The 25,530-nt window shown below is 40.5% G+C and overlaps 1 protein-coding gene across 2 annotated transcripts in view; it reads right to left on the reverse strand.

Moving 5' to 3' along the window:
• The window catches only part of PTDSS2 (phosphatidylserine synthase 2), a gene marked incomplete in the record, with an annotated part of 329,198 nt that overhangs the window by 67,875 nt on the left and 235,793 nt on the right, over positions 1-25,530 (reverse strand). For both annotated transcript variants that reach the window (XM_053720438.1, XM_053720439.1), the window contains 2 exon segments: positions 13,702-13,820; positions 25,140-25,253. In XM_053720438.1, the coding sequence (XP_053576413.1) occupies positions 13,702-13,820; positions 25,140-25,253 (233 nt within the window).

Below are 25,530 nucleotides of genomic sequence, written 5' to 3' on the forward strand. Positions count from 1 at the left end.
CACACCTCCGTGAACAGTTGTAAATTATCTTAGCATACTACAGAGGGGAAGAAGGTGAGGGGGCATGTTCGTTGGAAGATAGCTCTGAAGTGAATAACTAATGTATGCACTGTTAGTTTTTCAGCTGCTAGTTACAACGGAACATGCCTCCTTCCCCTCCCTCTCTGAGTTTGCTATGAGAAATCAAACTGTTCACGGATATATGCATTCCTTCCTGGAGGGGGAGGAGGCATGTTCCGTTGTAACTAGCAGCTGGAAAACTAACAGTGCATACATTAGTTATTCACTTCAGAGCTATCTTCCAACGAACATGCCCCCTCACCTTCTTCCCCTCTGTAGTATTGTAAGATAATTTACAACCGTTCACGGAGGTGTGACTGTGCATTCCTGGAGCTGGGCTGCAGACAATAGTGCAGATGTATTTATAATGCAAAAAAAAATGGCAGTACTTTTATTTTAATGCCTTCACAAACTGAATGTTTTTTTATGAAGCACATAAGATAAATATAATAATATATACAGCTAATGTAGCACTCACACAGCTCCACAGTGAGTGTTCTGATAATCCTCTGACTTCATTAATAAAAGTATATGCCATGTTCATCACATGACTGCTGTGCCTGTGTGGCAATATGGCGGCATACATAGTTTTACCAAGTGCTGGATCAGCAGTTTGATTGAAGACACTAATTGAACTGTTTGAGGTAAACTGACCCTCAAGAATAGAGATTCATGCGTAGTGTGTTATTATTTATCAGTATAAGTTAGTTTAAAGGATTTTTTGAAGGTGTTATAGGTCCCTTTAAAGATTCTTAAAGGAAGTACTATCTGCCGTAGGAATAGTAGTACGTTTAGCAAGAGTAGAGATAGCCCCATCAACCTTAGGGATTTTGTCCCAAAACTCTAATCTGTCAGATGGCACAGTATATAATTTCTTAAACCGTTTAGAAGGAGTAAATGAATTACCCAGATTATTCCATTCCCTGGAAATTACTTCAGAAATAGCATCAGGGACGGGAAAAACCTCCGGAATAACTACAGGAGGTTTAAAAAACCGTATTTAAAACGTTTAGATTTAGTATCAAGAGGACCAGATTCCTCTATTTCTAAAGCAATTAAGACTTCTTTAAGTAAAGAACGAATACATTCCATTTTAAATAAATATGAAGATTTATCAGTGTCAATTTCTGAAACAGAATGCTCTGAACCGGACAAATCATCATCAGAAACAGAATCAGAATTATGATGTTCATCTAAAAATTCATCTGGAAAATGAGAAGTTTTAAAAGACCTTTTACGTTTACTGGAAGGAGGAATAACAGACATAGCCTTCCTAATAGATTTAGAAACAACATCTCTTATGTTAACAGGAACACCCTGAGTATTAGATGTTGATGGAACAGCAACAGGTAATGGAACATTACTAAAGGAAATATCTGCATTAGCAAGTTTATCATGACATTCATCACAAACAACAGCCGGAGGGACAGTTACCACAAGTTTACAACAAATACACTTAACTTTGGTAGATCCAGCATCAGGCAGCGATTTTCCAGAAGTAGCTTCTGATTCAGGGTCAATCTGAGACATCTTGCAATATGTAATAGAAAAAACAACATATAAAGCAAAATTATAAAATTCCTTAAATGACAGTTTCAGGAATGGGAAAAAATGCCAATGAACAAGCTTCTAGCAACCAGAAGCAAACAAACAATGAGACTTAAATAATGTGGAGACAATAATGACGCCCACATTTTCTAGCGCCAAAAAAAGACTCCCACATTATTTGGCGCTTAAATGCTTTTGGCGCCAAAAATAACGCCACATCCGGTGACGCCGACATTTTTGGCGCGAAAACGTAAAAAAAATGATGCAACTTCCGGCGACAAGTATGACGCCGGAAATGACAAAGAAATTTTTTCGCGCCAAAAAAGTCTGCGCCAAGAATGACGCAATAAAATTAAGCATTTTCAGCCCCCGCGAGCCTAACAGCCCACAGGAAAAAGTCAAATTTAAGGTAAGAAAAAATTATTATCCATATGCATTATCCCAAATAATGAAACTGACTGTCTGAAATAAGGAATATTGAACATCCTGAATCAAGGCAAATAAATGTTTAAACACATATATTTAGAACTTTATATAAAAGTGCCCAACCATAGCTTAGAGTGTCACAAAATATAAGGCTTACTTACCCCAGGACACTCATCTACATATAGTAGATAGCCAAACCAGTACTGAAACGAGAATCAGTAGAGGTAATGGTATATATAAGAGTATATCGTCGATCTGAAAAGGGAGGTAAGAGATGAATCTCTACGACCGATAACAGAGAACCTATGAAATAGATCCCGTAGAAGGAGACCATTGAATTCAAATAGGCAATGCTCTCTTCACATCGCTCTGACATTCACTGCAACACTGAGAGGAAAACCGGGCTCCAGCCTGCTGCGAAGCGCATATCAACGTAGAATCTAGCACAAACTTACTTCACCACCTCCATGGGAGGCAAAGTTTGTAAAACTGATTTGTGGGTGTGGTGAGGGGTGTATTTATAGGCATTTTGAGGTTTGGGAAACTTTGCCCCTCCTGGTAGGAATGTATATCCCATACGTCACTAGCTCATGGACTCTTGCTAATTACATGAAAGAAACTAACATAGTCACCACATAGCTCTTTGTCCTTCCTAGCAGTTAAGCAGGCAGAGAGAATGACTGGGGGGTGGAGCTAAGGGGGGAGCTATATAGACAGCTCTGCTGTGGGTGCTCTCTCTGCCACTTCCTGTAGGGAAGGAGAATATCCCACAAGTAAGGATGAATCTTAAGACTCGATACATCTTACAAGAGAAAGATAACATTTCCGTGTGGGATCTTGCTTGTTGAAAGGATGGCGACTGAACCAGAATGTCATCAAGGTAAGGCGCCACTGCAATGCCCCGCAATCGGAGCACCGCCAACAGAGATCCCAGAACCTTTGAAAAAATGATGGGCTGTGGCAAGGCGGAATGGAAGCCACAAACTGGAAGTGTTTGTCTAGAAATGCAAACCTTAGAAACTTTTGATGATCCCTGTGGATGGGAACATGCAGGTACACATCCTTTAAATCCACCGTTGTCATAAATTGACCTTCTTGGACCAAAGGAAGAATGGAACAAATAGTTTCCATCTTGAAGGATGGCACTCTGAGGAATTTGTTTAGACTGTTTTAGACTCTTTGGTCTGAAGTCTTAAAAATTGGTCTGGAGGTTCCCTCCTTTTTGGGAACCACAAACAGATTGGAATAGAACACCAGACCCCGTTCCTGTATTGGAACAGGAACTATCACTCCCAGGTTGGAGATGTCCCGAACAGTGTAAGAAGTCCTCTCTTTTGGTCTACAGATAATCTTGAAAGGAGAATCCTTCCCCTGGGAGAAAATGTCTTGAACTGTTGTTTGTAACCCTGGGACACTATTTCCACCGCCCAAGGATCCTGAACATCTCAAACCCAAGCCTGAGTGAAGAATGAAAGTCTGCCGCCCCCCCCCCCCCCCCCAAGATCCGGTCCCTTCATGCTGTTTTTTATTCAATAGCAGGCTTTTTTAATTGTTTTCCCTTGTTCCAAGACTGGTTAGGCCTCCAGGAGGGATTGGACTGCTCCTGCTTGGAAGAGGGAGTGGAAGGATTTCCTTTGAAATTCCGAAAGGAACGAAAATTACTCTGACGTCCCTTTTGTTTATTTCTCTTATCCTGAGGAAGGAAAGTGTCCCCCTTTCCTCCTGTAATGTCAGAAATTATTTCCGTCAAACCCGGCCCAAACAAGGTTATTCCCTTGTTAAGAATCGCCAAAACTTTAGACTTATGACACATCCACAGACCAAGACTTCAACCATTAAGCTCTGCGGGCCAGTACGGCAAAACCAGAAATCTTAGCTCCCAGCTTAATAACCTGAAGGGAAGAATCCGTAATAAAGGAGTTGGCCAACTTAAGGGCCTTTATCCTATCCTGGATTTCTTCGAGGGGAGTGTCTGTCCGAATAGAATCAGACAATGCATCAAACCAGTATGCGGCCGCATTAGTGATAGTAGCAATACAAACCACGGGTTGCCATTGAAAACCCTGGTGTACATACATTTTCGAGTACCCCTCTAACTTCTTATCCATAGGATCCTTAAAGGAACAACTATCCTCTATGGGAATAGTAGTTCTCTTGGCTAGCGTGGAAATTGCCCCCTCCACCTTGGGTACCGTCTGCCAAGACTTCTTGATAGAGTCTGCTATAGGAAACATCTTTTTAAATATAGGGGAAGGAGAAAAAGGGATACTGGTCTCTCCCATTCCTTAGCAATAATCTCTGTAGCACTATCTGGTACAGGAAATACCTCCACCATGGTGTGGCACCTCAAAGTACTTGTTTAGTTTACTAGACTTCTGAGGATTGACTACGACGGTAGTGTTGGAGTAGTCCAGGGTAGCTAAAACCTCCTTAAGTAACAAACGGAGGTGTTCAAGCTTAAATCTGAAAGAAACAACTTCAGTATCAGATAAAGGTATTACACTAAGTCTGAGATTTCACCCTCACATTCTATCAAAGTATCTTCCTCTTCAGGCTTCTGGGAAGAAACATTCGGAATAGCCACTACTGCGTCAGCAACCTTATTCACTGATTGATTACATTTCCTCTTGCGCTTTCCCTGCAACATGGGAAAAGCGGACAACGCATCAGATACCACTAATATTAGGGAAGCGATGTCTTGCAAGGTAACTCCAGGTGGAGTAATAGAGAAAGAGCATGGCACTGGCTGTATGGACGCTACATTTTGGGACATATGAGGAGAAAGCTGCTGCATATCTTGAACATTGTCAGACTCCTGAACAGTATCTGCCTTAGACAATGTTGGCTCAGGAAAAAGTCTATCCCTATAATATAAAGTTCTCAATACATGAGGAACAGAAAGGGATTGGTGGTTCTACATTAGCATCAAAACAAACATTTAACATCTTGCAGCTTTTCTTGGTCCATCACCAACAGACAAAATTGATATTTTTATTTAGAAAATAGCCCCCCCCAAAAAAAATAGTTACCGTCTTCAAATTTTAAACGACACTTGAAATAAACAATGGCCTCCAAAATAACACCTCAGACAACTCTACACCTCAGCTTAGCTGAGAATGAATGGGGTTTCTGGGAAGGGGAGTGATAATTAGCCCCTTAAAGGGACAGTTCACCCAAAATTTTCTCCCCTTTAAATTATTCCAAATGATTTTTTTAACCTGCTAGAGTGTATTAAATTGGTTACAAGTAGCTCCTTTACTCCTATTTCAGCATCTAAACTAGCTGATTTAGCCTGTGGTATCGCCACCTATACTGAACAAATACTGGATTATAGGCTATTGAATAGCCTAAGTATACACAGCCAGCAGAAGAGATTACACTCTCAGTGGGATGCAGAATAGTTAAGTAATAAAATGATCATTTTCCATTGTTCTCTCTATGTATTGAGCTTTGGTGTTCCAGCCAAATAAAAGATAAGTAAGCAAGTCTGTTTACACAAACTTAGAACATAATGAGATCTGATATAACCTTTAAGTTCAACCCATTGTAATAGGTTGTGGTTTCAAAGCACAAAAACAAAATTTATGCTTACCTGATAAATTTATTTCTCTTGTGGTGTATCCAGTCCATGGGTTCATCCATTACTTGTGGGATATTCTCCTTCCCAACAGGAAGCTGCAAGAGGACAACCACAGCAGAACTGTCTATATAGCTCCTCCCCTAACTGCCACCCCCAGTCATTCGACCGAAGACAAGCAAGAAAAAGGAGAAACTATAGGGTGCAGTGGTGACTGTAGTTTAAAAATAAATAACACCTGCCTTAAAATGACAGGGCGGGCCGTGGACTGGATACACCACAAGAGAAATAAATTTATCAGGTAAGCATAAATTTTGTTTTCTCTTGTAAAGGTGTATCCAGTCCACGGGTTCATCCATTACTTGTGGGATACCAATACCAAAGCTTTAGGACACGGATGAAGGGAGGGACAAGGCAGGCACTTAAACGGAAGGCACCACTGCCTGTAAGACCTTTCTCCCAAAAATAGCTCTCTGAGGAAGCAAAAGTATCAAATTTGTAGAATTTAGAAAAAGTATGAAGCGAAGACCAAGTCGCCGCCTTACAAATCTGTTCAACAGAGGCCTCATTTTTAAAAGCCCATGTGGAAGCCACCGCTCTAGTGGAATGAGCTGTAATTCTTTCAGGAGGCTGCTGGCCAGCAGTCTCATAAGCTAAGCGGATTAAGCTTCTCAGCCACAAAGAAAGAGAAGTTGCCGAAGCCTTTTGGCCTCTCCTCTGTCCAGAGTAGACAACAAACAAAGCAGATGTTTGACGAAAATCCTTTGTAGCTTGTAAATAAAACTTTAAAGCACGAACTACATCAAGATTGTGTAATAGACGTTCCTTCTTAGAGGAAGGATTATATTCTTATTAGGTACCACTTTAGAAAGAAACCCAGGTTTGGTACGTAAAACTACCTTATCTGCATGGAAAATTAGATAAGGGGAAATCACACTGTAAAGCAGATAACTCCGAAACTCTTTGAGCCGAGGAGATAGCTACTAAAAACAGAACTTTCCAAGATAAAAGTTTAATAATATCTATGGAATGCAAAGGTTCAAACGGAACCCCTTGAAGAACTTTAAGAACTAAATTTAAACTCCATGGCGGAGCAACAGGTTTAAACACAGGCTTGATTCTAACCAAAGCCTGACAAAACGCCTGAACGTCTGAAACCTCAGCCAGTCGTTTGTGCAAAAGAATAGACAGAGCAGAAATCTGACCCCTTTAAGGAACTAGCAGACAATCCTTTCTCCAATCCCTCTTGGAGAAAGGATAAGATTCTAGGAATCCTGACTTTACTCCATGAGTAACCCTTGCATTCACACCAATGAAGATATTTACACTATATCTTATGATAGATTTTCCTGGTGACAGGCTTTCGAGCCTGAATTAAGGTATCAATGATCGACTTGGAAAAACCACGCTTTGATAGAATCAAGCGTTATATCTCCAAGCAGTCAGAAGCAGAGAAATTAGATTTGGATGTTTGAAAGGACCTTGAAGTAGAAGGTCCTGCCTCAGCAGCAGAGTCCATGGTGGAAAGGATGACATGTCCACCAGATCTGCATACCAAGTCCTGCGTGGCCACGCAGGAGCTATCAAAATCACCAAAGCTCTCTCCTGCTTGATCTTGGCAATCAGACGAGGGAGCAGAGGAAATGGTGGAAACACATAAGCTAGGTTGAAGGACCAGGGCGCTGCTAGAGCATCTATCAGCGCTGCCTTGGGATCCCTGGACCTGTAATGAGGAAGCTTGGCGTTCTGACGAGACGCCATGAGATCCAGTTCTGATTTGTCACATAGTTGAATCAACTGGGCAAATACCTCCGGATGGAGCTCCCACTCCCCCGGAAGAAAAGTCTGCCGACTTAAGAAATCCGCCTCCCAGTTCTCTACTCCTGGGATATGGATAGCTGAGAGATGGCAAGAATGAACCTCTGCCCATAGAATTATCTTTGAAACCTCCAACATCGCCAGGGGGCTCCTTGTACCCCCTGATGGTTGATATAGGCTACAGTCGTGATGTTGTCCGACTGAAATCTGATGAACCTGACCGCAGCTAGTCAAGGCCAAGCCTGAAGAGCATTGAATATCGCTCTTAGTTCCAGAATGTTTATCGGAAGTAGGGCTTCCTCCTGAGTCCACGAACCCTGAGCCTCCAGGGAGTTCCAGACTGCGCCCCAGCCCAGAAGGCTGGAATCTGACGCCACTAAAGTCCATTCTGGCCTGCGGAAGCTCATTCCCCTGGACAGATGGACCCAAGATAGCCACCAGAGAAGAGAATCCCTGGTCTCTTGATCCAGTAGCAGAGGGGACACATCTGTGTAATCCCCATTCCACTGATTGAGCATGCAAAGTTGCAGTGGTCTGAGAAGTAGGCGGGCAAACAGAACTATGTCCATTGCCGCTACCATTAAGCCGATTACTTCCATACACTGAGCCACTGACGGCTGAGAAGTGGAAAAAAAGAGCACAGCAGGAAGTTAAAAGCTTTGACAACCTGACCTCTGTCAGAAAAATCTTCATTTGTACTGAATCTATCAGAGTTCCTAGGAAGGAAACTCTTGTGAGAGGGGAGAGAGAACTCTTTTCTTCGTTCACCCATGAGACCTCAGGAATGCCAGAACAATGTCCGTATGGGACTTGGCAATTTGAAAATTCGACGCCTGTATCAGAATGTCGTCTAGGTAAGGAGCCACTGCTATGCCTCGTGGCCTTAGAACCACCAGTAGGGACCCTAGAACCTTCGTAAAGATTCTTGGTGCTGTGGCTAAAACGAAGGGAAGAGCCACAAACTGGTAATGCCTGTCTAGGAAGGCAAACCTGAGAAACCGATGATGATCTCTGTATCGGAATGTGAAGATAAGCATCCTTTAAGTCCACGGTAGTCATATATTGACCCTCCTGGATCATAGGTAGGATGGTTTGAATAGTCTCCATCTTGAAGGATGGGACCCTGAGAAATTTGTTTAGGATCTTGAGATCCAAGATTGGTCTGAAAGTTCCCTCTTTTTTGGAAACTATAAACAGATTTGAATAGAAGACCTGCCCCTGTTCCTCCCTTGGAACTGGGTGGATCACTCCCATAACCAGAAGGTCTTGAACACAACGTAAGAATGCCTCTCTTTCTTTATCTGGTTTGCAGATAATTTTGAGAGATGAAATCTCCCCTTTGGAGATGAGCCTTTGAAATCCAGAAAATATCCCTGGAAAACGATCTCCAGAGCCCAGGGATCCTGGACGTCTCTTGCCCAAGCCTGGGCAAAGAGAGAAAGTCTGCCCCCAACTAGATCCGGTCCCGGATCGGGGCTACTCCTTCATGCTGTCTTAGAGGCAGCAGCAGATTTTTTGGCCTGCTTTCCCTTGTTCCAAGCCTGGTTAGGTCTCCAGACTGGCTTGGACTGGGCAAAATTTCCTTCTTGTTTTGCAGTAGAGGAAGTTGAAGCTGCGCCACTCTTGAAGTTTCGAAAGGAACGAAAATTAATCTGTTTGGTCCTTAATTTGTTGGACCTGTCCTGGGGAAGGGCGTGGCCTTTTCCTCCAGTAATATCAGAAATGATCTCCTTCAGTCCAGGCCTGAATAGGGTCTGCCCTTTGAAGGCTATGTTGAGAAGCTTAGACTTTGAAGTAACGTCAGCTGACTAGGATTTAAGCCATAGCGCCATACGCGCCTGAATGGCAAAACCTGAATTCTTAGCCGTTAGCTTTGTTAAATGAAAAACGGCGTCAGAAATAAATGAATTGGCTAACTTAAGAGCTTTAAGCCTGTCTAGGATATCATCCAATGGGGTCTCCACCTGTAGAGCCTCCTCAAGAGACTCGAACCAGAAAGCCGCTGCAGCAGTGACTGGGGCAATGCATGCAAGAGGCTGGAGAATAAAACCTTGTTGTATAAAGATTTTCTTAAAGAAACCCTCTAATTTTTTATCCATTGGATCTAGAAAAGCACAACTGTCCTCGACAGGGATAGTTGTACGCTTAGCTAGAGACTGCTCCCTCCACCTTAGGGACCGTCTGCCACGAGTCCCGTGTAGCGGCATCTATGGGAAACATCTTTTTAAAAGCAGGAGGGGGAGAGAACGGTACACCTGGTCTATCCCATTCCTTCGTAATAATTTCTGAAAACCTCTTAGGGATTGGAAAAACATCAGTGTAAACAGGCACTGCAAAGTATTTGTCCATTTTACACAATTTCTCTGGGACTACAATGGTGTCACAGTCATCCAGAGTTGCTAAAACCTCCATGAGCAACAATCGGAGGTGTTCAAGCTTAAATTTAAATGCTGTCATTTCAGAGTCAGACTGAAGTAACGCCTTCCCTGAATCAGAAATGTCACCCACAGATAGAAGCTCTCCTGCTTCGGGTTCTGTACATTGTGAGGGTATATCAGACATAGCTACTAAAGCGTCAGAAAGCTCTGTATTTGTTCTAGCCCCAGAGCTGTCTCGCTTTCCTTGTAACCCTGGCAGTTTGGACAATACCTCTGTGAGGGTACGATTCATAACTGCCGCCATGTCTTGTAAGGTAAACGCATTGGACGCGCCAGATGTACTTGGCGTCACTTGCGTGGGAGAAATAGGTTCTGACACATTGGGAGAGCTAGGTGGTTTAACCTCCCTTTTGTCAGTCTGAGAAACCTCTGGTGATAAATCTTTAAAACCCATAATATGGTCTTTATAACTTATAGAAAGGTCAGTGCATTTGGCACACATTCTAAGAGGGGGTTCCACAATGGCTTCTAAACATAATGAACACGGAGTTTCCTCTATGTCAGACATGTTTAACAGACTAGTAATGAGACCAGCAAGCTTGGAAAACACTTTAATAAATGTGAAAAAGCAATTAAACAAAAATGGTACTGTGCCTTTAAGAGAAAAAAAACTACCACATAAACTGCAAAACAGTGTTAAAAAGTAGTAAACTCTACGAAATTTTTACAGTGTGTATAAAAGACTAAAGCAGCATTGCACCCACTTGCAAATGGATGATTAACCCCTTAGGCCCCAAACCGTATTAAAAAAACGGTAAAACCGTTAAAAAAAACAGTCAAACACACTGCCACAGCTCGGCTGTGGCTCCTACCTGCCCTTAAACACGATTTTTGCAGGAAAAAAACCCTCTATAGTGGTCCTAGATGCCAGAGGACTCCTTTAGGGAAGCTGGATGTCTCAGTCTGAATTTCAACTGCGCATAAAGTGCGCGAAAATAGGCCCCTCCCACCATGCACTCAATGTCAGAGGGCCTTAAAAAAGTACTCCTAGGAGTGATCTAACAAGCCATGTGGAAAACTAGGCCCCAAATAAAGATTTATCACCCTCAGAGAAAAAACGTTTTTTCTATAAAACATGCAAACGTTTTTACACTAAGTAATATGAGTATCAACATGAATATTACCCTTCTTTGCAAGCATGATCCCAGTCGCTGTTAAATCACTGTATCAGGCTTACCTCAAATATACCAGGCACTGTCAGCATTTTCTAGACCTTATCTCTCTAGAAAAAAATATACTGAACATACCTCAAAGCAGGTGATCTGCAGACCGTCCCCCTCAACTGAAGTTTTCTTTCCATACTCTTCAGTTATGTGTGAGAACAGCAATGGACCTTAGTTACAAACCGCTAAGATCATCAAACCTCCAGGAAGAATTCTTCTTCTAATTTCTGCCTGAGAGTAAAACAGTACAACGCCGGTACCGTTTAAAAATAACAAACTTTTGATTGAAGGTAAAAACTACACTAAGTCACCACATATCTCTTGATACTTCCTTTCTTGTCGAGAGCTGCAAGAGAATGACTGGGGGTGGCAGTTAGGGGAGGAGCTATATAGACAGCTCTGCTGTGGGTGTCCTCTTGCAGCTTCCTGTTGGGAAGGAGAATATCCCACAAGTAATGGATGAACCCGTGGACTGGATACACCTTTACAAGAGAAATCAGCTACTTCATATACACAAATAAGCATGAAAATGGAATTTCTCAAATATTTTATACTCTTCAGTTGGTATAACAAGTCATTTAAAATATATGAATGGAAAAACAATTTTACAGTGTACTGTCCCTTTAAGGACAAGGCCATTTTTCAATTTCTTTCACTGAAGGACCAGGGCTGCTGTGTTTGTGTTTAGCTGTAATTTTCCTTTTACTCATTTACTGTACCCACACATTATATACCATTTTTCTCGCCATGAAATGGGCTTTCTAAAGATACCATTATTTTTATCATATCTTATCATTTACCATAAAAAAAAATATAAAATATGATGAAAAAAAACAAAACACAATTTTGTACTGAGTTTAGAAATACCAAATGTTTACATGTTTTTGCAAGTTATAGGGCAATAAAGTACAAGTAGCACTTTGCTATTTCCAAACCATTTTTTCCCCCTCAAAATTGGTTATAGTTACATTGGAACACTGACAACAGTCAGGAATCCCTGAATATCCCTTGACATGTATATATATTTTTTAGTAGACAACCCAAAGTATTGATCTAGGTACATTTTGGTATATTTCATGCCACTATTTCACCGCCAAATGTGATCAAATAAAAATCATTCCCTTTTTCCGAACTTTAGGTTTTTCATTGAAATTATTTACAAACAGCTTGTGCAATTATGGCACAAATGGTTGTAAATGCTTCTCTGGGATCCTCTTTGTTCAGAAATAGATATTTATAGCTGTGGCATTACTTATTGGTAATTAGAAGGCCACTAAGCACTACACTTTTATTAGGACCAGCAGTGAAGGGGTTAATTAGGTTTTAGCTTTAGGTTAGTGTAGTAGACAACCCAAAGTATTGATCTAGGCCCATTTTCATATTTAATTCCACCATTTCACCGACAAATTCAATAGAATAAAACAAATAGTTAACTTTTTCACTAACTTTGGGTTTCTCACTGAATTTTTAAAGAGCTTGTGCAATTATGGCAGAAATGGTTGTAAATGCTTCTCTTGGATCCCCTTTGTTCAGAAATAGACTTATATGGCTTTGGCATTGCTTTTTGGTAATTAGACGGCCGCTAAATGCAGCTGCGCACCACACTTGTTTTATGCCCAGCAGTGACAGGGTTAATTAGGGAGCTTGAAGGGTTAATTTTAGCTTTAGTGTAGAGATCAGCCTCCCACCCGACACATCCCACCCCCTGATCCCTCCCAAACAGCTCTCTTCCCTCCCCCACCACACAATTGTCCCCGCCATCTTAAGTACTAGCAGAAAGTCTGCCATTTCTAAAATAAGTTTTTTTTAAAAATCATATTCTGCTGTGTAGGATCCCCCTTAGTCCCCAACCTCCCTGATCTCCTCCCCCCCCCTAACTATTTTTTACCATTTTGGGTACTGGCCGCTGTCTGCCAGTACCCACTTCACAAACAAATATGGCTTTTTAAATCTAAAACCTTTTTCAATATCGAGGCATCATGGCAATACCTTGATAGCGGCTGGAAGCGATCAGGATCGCTTCCAGCCGCTTAAAATCCCTGACGACGTACAGGGTACGTCTTTGGTCTTTAAAGACCAGTTTTTGTATGACTTACCCTGTACGACGTGTCATGTTAAGGGGTTAAAGGGACATGGAACACAAATTTTTTCTTTCATAATTTAAATAGAACATACAATTTTAAACAACTTTCCAGTTTACTTCTGTTATCAAATTTGCTTCATTCTCTTGGTATCATTTGTTGAAGGAGCAGTAATGCACTACTGGTTCTAACCGAATACATGGGAGAGCCAAAGACAATCGGTATATATATGCAGCCACCAATCAGCAGCTAGAACCTAGGTTCTTTGCTGCTCCTGAACTTACCTAGATAAACCTTTCAGCAAAGGATAACAAGAGAAGAAAGCAAATTAAATAGAAGTAAATTGAAAAAGTTGTTTAAAATCGTATGTTCTGTCTAAATCATGAATGTCTATTACTTTACTATAATAGTAACAGCTTGGCTGTGGTGCTCTTTTGCCGCCTCCTACTGGCCAAGAGTGATATTCCCAACAGTAAATGAGGACGCCGTGGACTCACCATATCTTAGGAGAAAAATAACACCCCCGAACAAAAAAACTAAACTAAACAAAAAATGCAAACAAAAAACCCCCCACCTTTTAAGAAACAAACCTGTATGTAGGAATATTCCAGAGACCCTGCCATTGATAAGGCTTCATGGAAAGCCATTTTAGTGTCTTCATACCACAGTAAATCCCAAGTCCATTGCAAACCAGCACATCCATTATCCACTGCAAGAAAAGCAAGAAACTATTTTGTTTTTGTTTAGTAACAGAAGAACAAGGAGAGAGGTTGCTTGATTAGCCCCTTCTCTGTTTCAGGTATAGCAAAACTTGGAAGTAACGGAAATAGAAGTGTAACCATTAGCAGAAAAACACACACACACAAGTGTAACATACTGTTCTGTCACTACAAAGCATGCATCCTTGGCACCTATAGTGGTCACGGTCACATCCCCATAACCTATAACACTGACTGCACAATTTGAGTTGAGGAATATGAAAGATATTAAGAACTTTTTAGCCCTAAACTACCTCCTCAAAGTCTTATCCTTCCTGAGTGCTACATAAGTGCTCCTACATAGTATATTCAGGTTAACAGAAAACCCAAAAGGAAAACCAGAATGTTTGAAAGGATCAAAATAGAACTGAAAGAGAGATTTCCAGATATGGTACGTCCACAGCTTGAGTAATTACTGTTGGGAATATCACTCCTGGCCAGCAGGAGGAGGCGGCAAAGAGCACTACAGTTAAACTGCTAAGTATCACTTCCTTACCCACAACCCCCAGTTATTCGACCAAAAGGAAATGGAGAAAAAGGAGTAACACAAGGTGTAGTAGGTGCCTGAGGTTATAGTCAAAAGAACAACCGTCTTAAAATAAAGGGTGGGGCCGTGGACTCACCATATCCGGAAAGAAATACATTTATCATCAGGTAAGCATAAATTTTGTTTTTCTTTCCTAAGAGGACTGGCGAAAATCCTTAGTCGTCTGTAAGTAGAATTTAAGAGCACGTACAACATCCAAATTGTGTAACAAACGTTCTTTGGAAGAAGGAGGATTGGGACACAGAGAGGGTACAACAATTTCCTGATTGATATTTCTATTAGAAACAACCTTAGGAAGGAAACCTAACTAAGTACGAAGAACCGCCTTATTGGCATGAAAAATAAGATAAGAGGAATCACACTGCAGAGCTGAGAGTTCCGAGACTGTTCGAGCAGAAGAGATAGCAACAAGAAAAAAACCTTCCAAGATAACAACTTAATGTCTATGGAATGCAACGGCTCAAACGGAGCCAGCTGTAAAACTTTAATAACAAGGTTAAGGCTTCAAGGAGGAGCAAAAGACTTAAAGACAGGCCTGATTTTGACCAAAGCCTGACAAAAAGATTTCATCTGGCACATCCGCCAAACGTTTATGTAGTAAAACTGATAAAGCAGAAATCTGACCCTTCTCTTCAAAAACCCTTCTCCAGGCCTTCATGAAGATACAATTCTAAGAATTCTAATTCTACTCCAAGAGTAGCCCTTGGATTCACACCAATAAAGATATTTACGCCATATCTTATAGTAAATCTTTCTAGTAACAGGCTTGCGAGCCTGAATCATGGTCTCAATGACCGACTCAGAAGAACCACGCTTAGACAGAATTAAGCGTTCAATCTCCAAGCAGTCCGCTTCAGAGAAACGAGATTTGGATGAAGGAAGGGACCCTGAACCAGGAGGTCCTACCTCAGAGGTAGTCTCCAAGGTGGGAGAGATGACATCTCCACTAGGTCGGCAAACCAGATCCTGCTATTAGACTATTAGAATCACTATTAGAATTAGGCTATTAGAATCACTGACGCCCACTCCTGTTTGATACGAGCAATGACTCATGGAAGGAAAGCAAAGGGAGGAGTATGCCAACCTGAAAACCCAAGGAACCGCCAGAGCATTTATCAGAACGGCCTGCGGATCTCTTGACCTTGAACCGTACCTTGGCATTCTGAAGGGACGCCATCAGATCTAACTCCGGCACCCACTATTTGAGGACTAAGCTGGAAAACCCCTCCGGATGGAGTTCCCACTCCCCAGGATGAAAAGTCTGCTCACAAAATCTGCTTCTAAGTTGTCTACTCCTGGAATGTGGATGGCAAATAGACAGCTATTGTGGGTCTCTGCCCACTGAAGAATCTGAGTAACCTTCTTCATGGCTAAGGAACTCTGAGTTCCTCCCTGGTAATTGATGTAAGCCACAGAGGTTATGTTGTCTGACTGGAACCTGATAAACTGGGCTGAGGACAACTGAGGCCAAGCCAATAGAGCATTGTAAAAATCGCCCTCAAATCTAATATGTAGATGGGAAGAGCAGACTCCTACCGAGTCCAAAGGCCCTGAGCTTTTAACGAGTTCCAGACTGCTCCCCAGGAGGCCGGCTTCCATGGTCACGATCACCCAGGAAGGTCTCCGAATGCATGTGCCCTTAGACAGATGTTCCTGAGAAATCCACCATGGGAGAGAATCCCTTGACGACTGATCTAACTATTCTCTAAGATAGATCCGCATGGTCTCCATTACATTGTCTGAGCATGCCCAACTGGAGAGCTCTCAAATGGAATCGAGCAAAAAGGAATGTCTATGGAAGCCACCATCAGACCAATTACCTCCATACATTGAGCCACTGAAGGATGAGCAGAAGCCTGAAAAGAGAGGCAAGAGATAATTGTTTTTTCTAACCTCTGTCAGAAAAATCTTCATCAATAGAGAATCTATTATGGTCCCTAAGAACACTACTCTTGTAGCAGGGGAAAGGGAGCTTATTTCAAGATTTACATTCCATCTGTGGGAACGAAGAAAAAATCTCTCTGTGAGAGATTTTGCTAGTTGAAAAGATGGCGCCTGAACCAATATGTCGTCCAGGTAGGGTGCCACAGCAATTCCACAAAAACGGATCACTGCCAAAAGAGCCCCCAGAACCATTGAAAAAATTCTGGAAGCCGTGGCTAGACCAAATGGAAGGGTCCACAAACTGGAAATGTTTGTCCAGAAAGCATATATAGTCTCCATCTTACAGGATGGAACTTTGAGAAACTTGTTTAGACACCTAAAGTCTAGAATGGGACGGAAAGTTCCCTCTTTTTTGGGAACCACAAATAGGTTGGAGTAGAACCTGAGACCCTGTTCCACACCGGAACTATCACTCCCAGGGAGGAAAGGATGTTGTAAACATTTCAAGAACGCCTCTATTTATCTGGTCTGCAGATAATCTTGAGAGAAGGAATCTGCCTCTGGCAGGAAAAGTCTTGAATTCAAATTTAACCCTGGGATACTATATCCACAGTCCAGGGATCTGGGACATCTCGTATCCAGGCTTGAGAGAACTGAGAAAGTCTGCCCCCCACCTGATCCAATCCCGGATCGGGGGCAAACCCTTAATGCTGATTTGGAGCTGCGGGTTTCTTTGATTGTTTCCCCTTGTTCCAAGACTGATTGGGTTTTTCCTGCTTGGAAGAAGGGGAAGGCTTTCCTCTGCTGTTACGAAAGGAACAAAAATTACTCTGACGTCCTCTAGGCCTATTCTTCTTGTCTTGAGGTAGAAAAGACCCTTTTCCACCCATAATATCAGAGAGCATTTTTTTGCCCTTGTAAGGAATCGCTAGAAGCTTGACTTTAGAGAAAACGTCCGCAGACCAGGATTTCAACCATTAACGCTCTGCGGGCTAGGACAGAGAAAATATATGTTTTAGCTCCTAGTCTAACAATTTGTAAAATGGCATCTGCAATAAAGGGATTGGCCAACTCAAGAGCTTTAGTCCTATCTTGAATTTCATCCAAGGGAGTATCTACTTGAAGAGAATCAGACAAGGCTTCAAACCAATAAGATGCCGCACTAGTCACGGTGGCAATACACACTGCAGGTTGCCACTGGAGACCTTGATTAACATAAATCTTTTCAAATAAGCCTCCAGCTTCTTGTCCATCTGATCCTTAAAAGAGCAGCTATCCTCAATACGAATAGCGGTTCTCTTAGCCAGAGTGGAAATGGCCCCTTCAACTTTGGGTACAGTATACCATAAGTCTTTAATGGAGCCCTCGACAGGAAACATTTTCTTCAAGATAGGAGACGGGGGAAAAAAGACACCCCTGGTTTCTCCCATTCCTGTGAGATAATCTCCCTAGCACGGTCCGGCACAGGAAAAACCTCCGAAGTGGAAGGTTCATCAAAGAAACCATTAAGTTTACTAGATTTCTTAGGAGTGACAACGACAAGGAGCTATAACCTCATTTAACAATACGCAAAGGTGTTCAAGCTTAAATCTGAAGGATACCACCTCAGAAGCAAGAATTATAATGTCTGAATCTGAGATTTCACCCTCAAAAAGTTCCAATATATCTTCCTCATAAGACTTATGAGAAAGGGCAACTTGGGAAGCAGAACTGAGGACAGGCACCTTACTTTCTGAATTTCTAGATTACCGCTTGTGTTTTTCCTGTAATCTGGGAATGACAGCAAATGTCCCAGATACCGCTGAAGATACCTGGGCAGCAATTTCTGCTTTAAAATGAACTCCACTAGGAGTTAGAGGAACTGCAGGGCACTGCATGTGACGCCATTGAGGCTTGGGACGTAGAACGAGAAAGCTGAGGTATTATTTTAACAGCATCACCCTGAGAGACATTAGGCTCAAAAATGTTACCTTTATTTTGCAAGGTTTTCTTGACACACGAACAACAAAATTGCATAGGAGCAGCAATTTGTGCATCTAATAATAAGCATGAATTCATGAGAGCAGGTCCTTGCTCCATATCAGATATGTTGTGAAACAGTAAATAAACTTGTACAGATAAGTTTCAAAGATTGTAATATTCAATTAAAATAAGCCAATGATTAGGATCGATCCCCAGCTAAAATTATGTGAGAAAAGTTAAAACATTTAACAAACAACTTTTTCCTCAGAAATGTAATGAAGTAAAGCTGGTTATGTGACCGCAACTGCCGAGCTCAAATTACTGCTGCGACAGAGGCACTAAAAATAGTTTTCTGGTACACCGAGTACCAGAAAACATAATTTATGTAAGAACTTACCTGATAAATTCATTTCTTTCATATTAGCAAGAGTCCATGAGCTAGTGATGTATGGGATATACATTCCTACCAGGAGGGGCAAAGTTTCCCAAACCTCAAAATGCCTATAAATACACCCCTCAACACACCCACAAATCAGTTTAACGCATAGCCAAGAAGTGGGGTGATAAGACAAAAGTGCGAAAGCATAAAAAAATAAGGAATTGGAATAATTGTGCTTTATACAAAAAAATCATAACCACCACAAAAAGGGTGGGCCTCATGGACTCTTGCTAATATGAAAGAAATGAATTTATCAGGTAAGTTCTTACATAAATTATGTTTTCTTTCATGTAATTAGCAAGAGTCCATGAGCTAGTGACGTATGGGATAATGACTACCCAAGATGTGGATCTTCCACGCAAGAGTCACTAGAGATGGAGGGATAAAATAAAGACAGCCAATTCCGCTGAAAAAAATCCACACCCAAAATAAAGTTTAAATCTTATAATGAAAAAAACCCTGAAATTATAAGCAGAAGAATCAAACTGAAACGGCTGCCTGAAGTACTTTTCTACCAAAAACTGCTTCAGAAGAAGAAAACACCTCAAAATGGTAGAATTTAGTAAAAGTATGCAAAGAAGACCAAGTGGCTGCTTTGCAAATCTGATCAACTGAAGCTTCATTCCTATACGCCCAGGAAGTAGAAACTGACCTAGTAGAATGAGCTATAATCCTTTGAGGCGGAGTTTTACCCGACTCGACATAGGCATGATGAAACAAAGATTTTAACCAAGATGCCAAAGAAATGGCAGAAGCCTTCTGACCTTTCCTAGAACCGGAAAAGATAACAAATAGACTAGAAGTCTTTCGGAAATCCTTAGTAGCTTCAACATAAAATTTCAAAGCTCTAACTACATCCAAAGAATTCAACGACTTTTCCTTAGAATTCTTAGGATTAGGACACAATGAAGGAACCACAATTTCTCTACTAAAGTTGTTAGAATTCACAACCTTAGATAAAAATTTAAAAGAAGTTCGCAACACCGCCTTATCCTGATGAAAAATCAGAAAAGGAGACTCACAAGAAAGAGCACATAATTCAGAAACTCTTCAAGCAGAAGATATGGCCAAAAGAAACAAAACTTTCCAAAAAAGTAATTTAATGTCCAGCGAATGCATAGGTTCAAACGGAGGAGCTTGAAGAGCCCCCAGAACCAAATTCAAACTCCAAGACGGAGAGATTGATTTAACAGGTTTTATACGAGCCAAAGCTTGTACAAAACAATGAATATCAGGAAGACTAGCAATCTTTCTGTGAAAAAAGAACAGAAAGAGCAGAGATTTGACCTTTCAAGGAACTTGCAGACAAACCTTATCCAAACCATCCTGAAGAAACTGTAAAATTCTAGGAATTCTAAAAGAATGCCAAGAAAAATGATGAGAAAAACACCAAGAAATGTAAATCTTCTAGACTCGATAATATATCTTCCTAGATACAGTTTTACGAGCCTGTAACATAGTATTAATCACAGAGTCAGAGAAACCTCTATGACTGAGAATCAAGCGTTCAATCTCCATACCTTTAAATTTAAGGATTTGAGAACCTGATGGAAAAAAGGACCTTGCGATAGAAGGTCTGGTCTTTACGGAAGAGTCCACGGTTGGCAAGTGGCCATCCGGACAAGATCCGCATGCCAAAACCTGTGAGGCCATGCTGGAGCCACCAGCAGAATAAACTAACGTTCCTTTAGAATCTTGGAAAAAGAACTATAGTCGGAAAGATATAAGCAGGATGATACTTCCAAGGAAGTGACAATGCATCCACTGCTTCCGCCTGAGGATCCCTGGATCTGGACAGATACTTGGGAAGCTTCTTGTTTAGATGAGAAGCCATCAGATCTATTTCTGGAAGCGCCCATATTTGAACAATCTGAAGAAATACCTCTGGGTGAAGAAACCATTCGTCCGGATGTAGAGTTTGGCGACTGAGATAATCAGTTTCCCAATTGTCTAAACCTGGGATATGAACCGCAGAAATTAGACAGGAGCTGGATTCCGCCCATACAAGTATTTGAGAGACTTCTTTCATAGCCAGAGGACTGTGAGTTCCTCCTTGATGATTGACATATGCCACGGTTGTGACATCGTCCGTCTAGAAACAAATCAACGACTCTCTCTTTAGAAGGCCACGACTGAAGAGCTCTGAAAATTGCACAGAGTTCCAAAAATGTTGATTGGTAATCTCACCTCCTGAGATTCCCAAACCCCTTGTGCTGTCAGAAACCCCCATACAGCTCCCCAACCTGTCAGACTTGCATCTGTTGAGATCACAGTCTAGGTTGGAAGAACAAAAGAAGCCCCCTGTACTAAACGATGGTGGTCTGTCCACCACGTCAGAGAGTGTCGAACAATCGGTTTTAAAGATATTAATTGAGATATCTTTGTATAATCCCGGCACCACTGGTTCAGCATACAGAGCTGAAGAGGTCGCATGTTAAAACGAGCAAAGGGGATCGCATCCAATGCAGCAGTCATAAGACCTAGAATTTCCATGCATAAGGCTACCGAAGGGAAAGATTGAGACTGAAGGTTTCGATAAGCTGAAACCAATTTCAGACGCCTCTTGTCCGTCAGACAGAATCAAGAACACTGAATCTATCAGGAAACCTAAAAAGGTTACCCTTGTCAGAGGAATCAAACAAACTTTTTGGTAAATTGATCCTCCAACCATGTTCTTGAAGAAACAACACTTATAAAAGACTGGAAAGGTTCCTTCTAGTGAAAATGAGCAAAGGGAATTGAATCCAATGCTGTGGCCTAAGAACTAAAACTTCTATGCATATATAGCAACTGAAGGAAATAATAGAGACTAAATGTACCGATAGACGGAACCCATAACATTATCCCTTGTCTGATAGAGACAAGGACAGTGACACAAACTATCTGGAAACCTAAAAAAGGTGACCCTTGTGTGAGGAATCAAGAGCTTTTGAAAAGAAGATCCTCTAACTATGTCCTGAAGAGTAAGTGAATCATATGAGATTCCGCATCCTCAGAAAATAATCTGAATGAAAACAGAAAAATGAAAATATGCATTTATTGTATCTAATGAAAACAAATAATGCTATCAATGACCATAAAAAGGCAAAATAGTTTGAATAAAACTCCAAAACCCGGTTCCTCAAAAGGAACTGGAAGAAATACCCCAGAAGATTCCAGGTCTAAGCAGCGCTTGAACCCCATGGGTGCCCAGCCATGCTTCAACAGTACCCAAAATATATAGGACAGAAACACAGTTAAAGAAAGTGTTAGCCTTACTGGAATAAAATCAAAAGAAATTTCAAAGAAGCCTTAACCTGCCCCTTACCAGCCAAGCTGGAATACGGCACGTACATCGCAAAATTAGGGAGCTGATTTCGAACTCCAAATATAGACATGTTACTTGGGAAAGAACTCAGGAATTCGTTCCTTAATAAGAACAACCAAACCAGTATAAGCTTAAAGTTTTAGTCTTAGAACTCAACCTTGAAGCCCAGAGTAACAGTTAAGAATTCAATTATAAAACAAATAATTTATTATCTGAGAACAAAAGAAATATGGATTTTTATTTTTTTTTAAATCACAAAATTCTTCTAGCTAAAAAAGCTAAAGACATAGATTAACCCTCATTTGCGAAAATATTCAATAAAATGAAGACACAAATGAAATTATTAGCATGATAGTCCAGATTAAAGGACCAGCCAATACAGTGGACTTGTATAATCAATAAATGCAAAACAACAAGACAAATGCAACAGCACCTAGTCTAGTAAATGTTGTCCCTTTAACAATGCTAAAATAAATCATAATCTGATACTTGATCTTAAAGTAAACAGAAAATGAAGCAATTGCAATATCCAAATAAATCACAGGACCAAGAAAGTACCTGAAACTAAATTTTCCATAAATAAGATACAACTATCTAAAGGAAAATACTATTTTGCTATAGAAACAATAGCATAATAAGTAGAATTAGAGATAGCCCCAATAAATTGGAGAACCCTCCAAATTGAGTTTAACTGCTGGCAAAGAATATAGTTTAAAACCTTTGAAGAAGGAATAAAAGAAAATTCTCAGCCTATTCCATTCCCTAGTATAGGGAATTGGAAAGAAAACCTCTGAAAACACAGAAGAAATAAATAGGCAGAAATAATGTCAGCTAGTCTTAAAGAACTAGTTACCTTAATATCCAAAATAATCAACACCTTTTCAACAAAGAACAAATGTACTTTAATAATAGCAAAATAATAAAAAAGTAGATTTGTTAGTGTCAATATCTGAAAGAGAAAAAAACATCATCAGAGAAGGATAAATCAGTATGTTGGTCATTTGAAACTTCAATAATTAAAAAAGAAGTGAAAAAGACCTAAAAATTTTATTAGAAGGCACGAAGTCAGACAAAGCCTTTAACATAGAATCAGAAAAATATTTCTTATAAGTCTTCAAAATATTCTTGTAAGAAAAGAAAATATATAAAGGATAAATATTAATGTAATCCGCATGTAAAAGTATAACATAATAACTTATTACAAACCATAGCTAAAGATAAACATTTATAACATTTAAAATAAATGAACTTAGCTTTGGTAGAACTGAAACTCAGTTAAGCGTTTTTCCAGAAGTGGCTTCTGATTCAGAGTCCATCTGAGACATCTTGCAATATGTAATAGAAAAAACAATATATAAAGCAAAAATGATCAAATTCCTTAAATGACAGTTTCAGGAATGGGAAAAAAATGCCAATGAACAAGCTTCTAGCAACCAGAAGCAATAAATAGACTTAAATATTGTGGAGACAACAATGACGCTCAAATTTTTTAGCGGCAAAAAAGCCGCCCACATTATTTGGCGCCTAAATGCTTTTGGCGCCAAGAATGGCGCCACATCCGGTAACGCCGTCATTTTTTGGCGCAAAAACGTCCAAAAAATGACGCAACTTCCGGCGACACGTATGACGCCGGAAATGACAAGAAAATTTTTGCGCCAAGAAAGTCCGCACCAAGAATTACGCAATAAAATGAAGCATTTTCAGCCCTCGCGAGCCTAACAGCCCACAGGAAAAAAAGTCAAATTTTAAGGTAAGAAAAAATTGAATTATTCATATGCATTATCCCAAATATGAAACTGACTGTCTGAAAATAAGGAATGTTGAACATCCTGAATCAAGGCAAATAAATGTTTAAACACATATATTTAGAACTTTATATAAAAGTGCCCAACCATAGCTTAGAGTGTCACAGAAAATAAGACTTACTTACCCCAGGACACTCATCTACATGTAGTAGAAAGCCAAACCAGTACTGAAACGAGAATCAGTAGAGGTAATGGTATATATAAGAGTATATCGTCGATCTGAAAAGGGAGGTAAGAGATGAATCTCTACGACCGATAACAGAGAACCTATGAAATAGACCTCGTAGAAGGAGATCATTGAATTCAAACAGGCAATACTCTCTTCACATCCCTCTGACATTCACTGCACGCTGAGAGGAAAACCGGGCTCCAACCTGCTGCAGAGCGCATATCAACGTAGAATCTAGCACAAACTTACTACACCACCTCCACAGGAGGCAAAGTTTGTAAAACTGATTTGTGGGTGTGGTGAGGGGTGTATTTATAGGCATTTTGAGGTTTGGGAAACTTTGCCCCTCCTGGTAGGAATGTATATCCCATACGTCACTAGCTCATGGACTCTTGCCAATTACATGAAAGAAATAACCGTTTTATCAAACCTGACAGTTTCAAATGTTGCATCGTTTTATTTTACAGCAAAGGGGAAATGAATAAGCTGCTGAAATAGAAAATTCAGCCTTACTTTCAGTTTAAACTTGTATTGTTTTATTAAGTAAATGTGTGTCAGAAAATAAACAAAGGGTAAAATGTTTTTATTAGTCTTTAAGAGTTTAAATGTTAGTCTCACACATCCTACAGTGTCTGCTTCATGCCCCAGTGTAACCCATACAACAGGATTATCTATGTCCCAATAAAAAAGCTGCATCTTAATTTGTTAAGTGCATTGTCTCCCCAATTGGAAGAAAAAATTCTCGCTTTCTAAACTAGGGTAGCAATTGTAAAGAAAATGCAGTAAGTACCTCTTTACAAGTTCCAACTGCTTTAAAGCTGCCACCACTACCCGACTGCAAGGAATGATGTGGAATATGGCTATACCCCAAAACTTGCTTGTAGATGAAATAAAAAAATTTCTTCAGACACCTAAACTTGACCTCCTCCATGCACAGAAGGCAAAGAGAATGACTGGGGGTTGTGGGTAAGGGAATGATACTTAGCAGTTTAACTGTGGTGCTCTTTGCCTCCTCGTGCTAGCCAGGAGTGATATTCCCAACAGTAATTACTCAAGCCGTGGACTCACCATATATCAGGAGAGAAAAAGAGAGAAGGAGAGAGAATTAAACCTGTGAATTGAATCAATTCTGGTAATGTATAAACATCTTTACTTACATGATCCCACCAGCACTCGCTGAAGTTGGGCAGCTGATGTTCTAAGCTGTATTCCAGGAACTCAAACATTACACTAATCATCATACACATCCACCAGTCTCTTATCACAAGAGTCTGCAGAGAGAAAGATTGATTTAGCATAAAATCCCAATGTACAAAGTATGAAAAGCATTGGCTCTAATACATAAAACCCCTTCATTTAAAAGTGAACCCCCCAAAGCAGCATTCATGAGCCAAACATATAAACCACAACCAATAATAAAATAGGAGTAAATTAGAAAGTTATTTAAAATGGGATGTTCTACCTAAATCATGAAAGAAAAATGTTGGGTTTTATGTCTCTTTAAATTAAATTTAATTTTAGTATTTTTTAAAGAAAACTAAATTTTTG

The sequence above is a fragment of the Bombina bombina genome, chromosome 7 (assembly GCF_027579735.1).
Source record: "Bombina bombina isolate aBomBom1 chromosome 7, aBomBom1.pri, whole genome shotgun sequence".
Taxonomy (NCBI): Eukaryota; Metazoa; Chordata; class Amphibia; order Anura; family Bombinatoridae; genus Bombina; species Bombina bombina.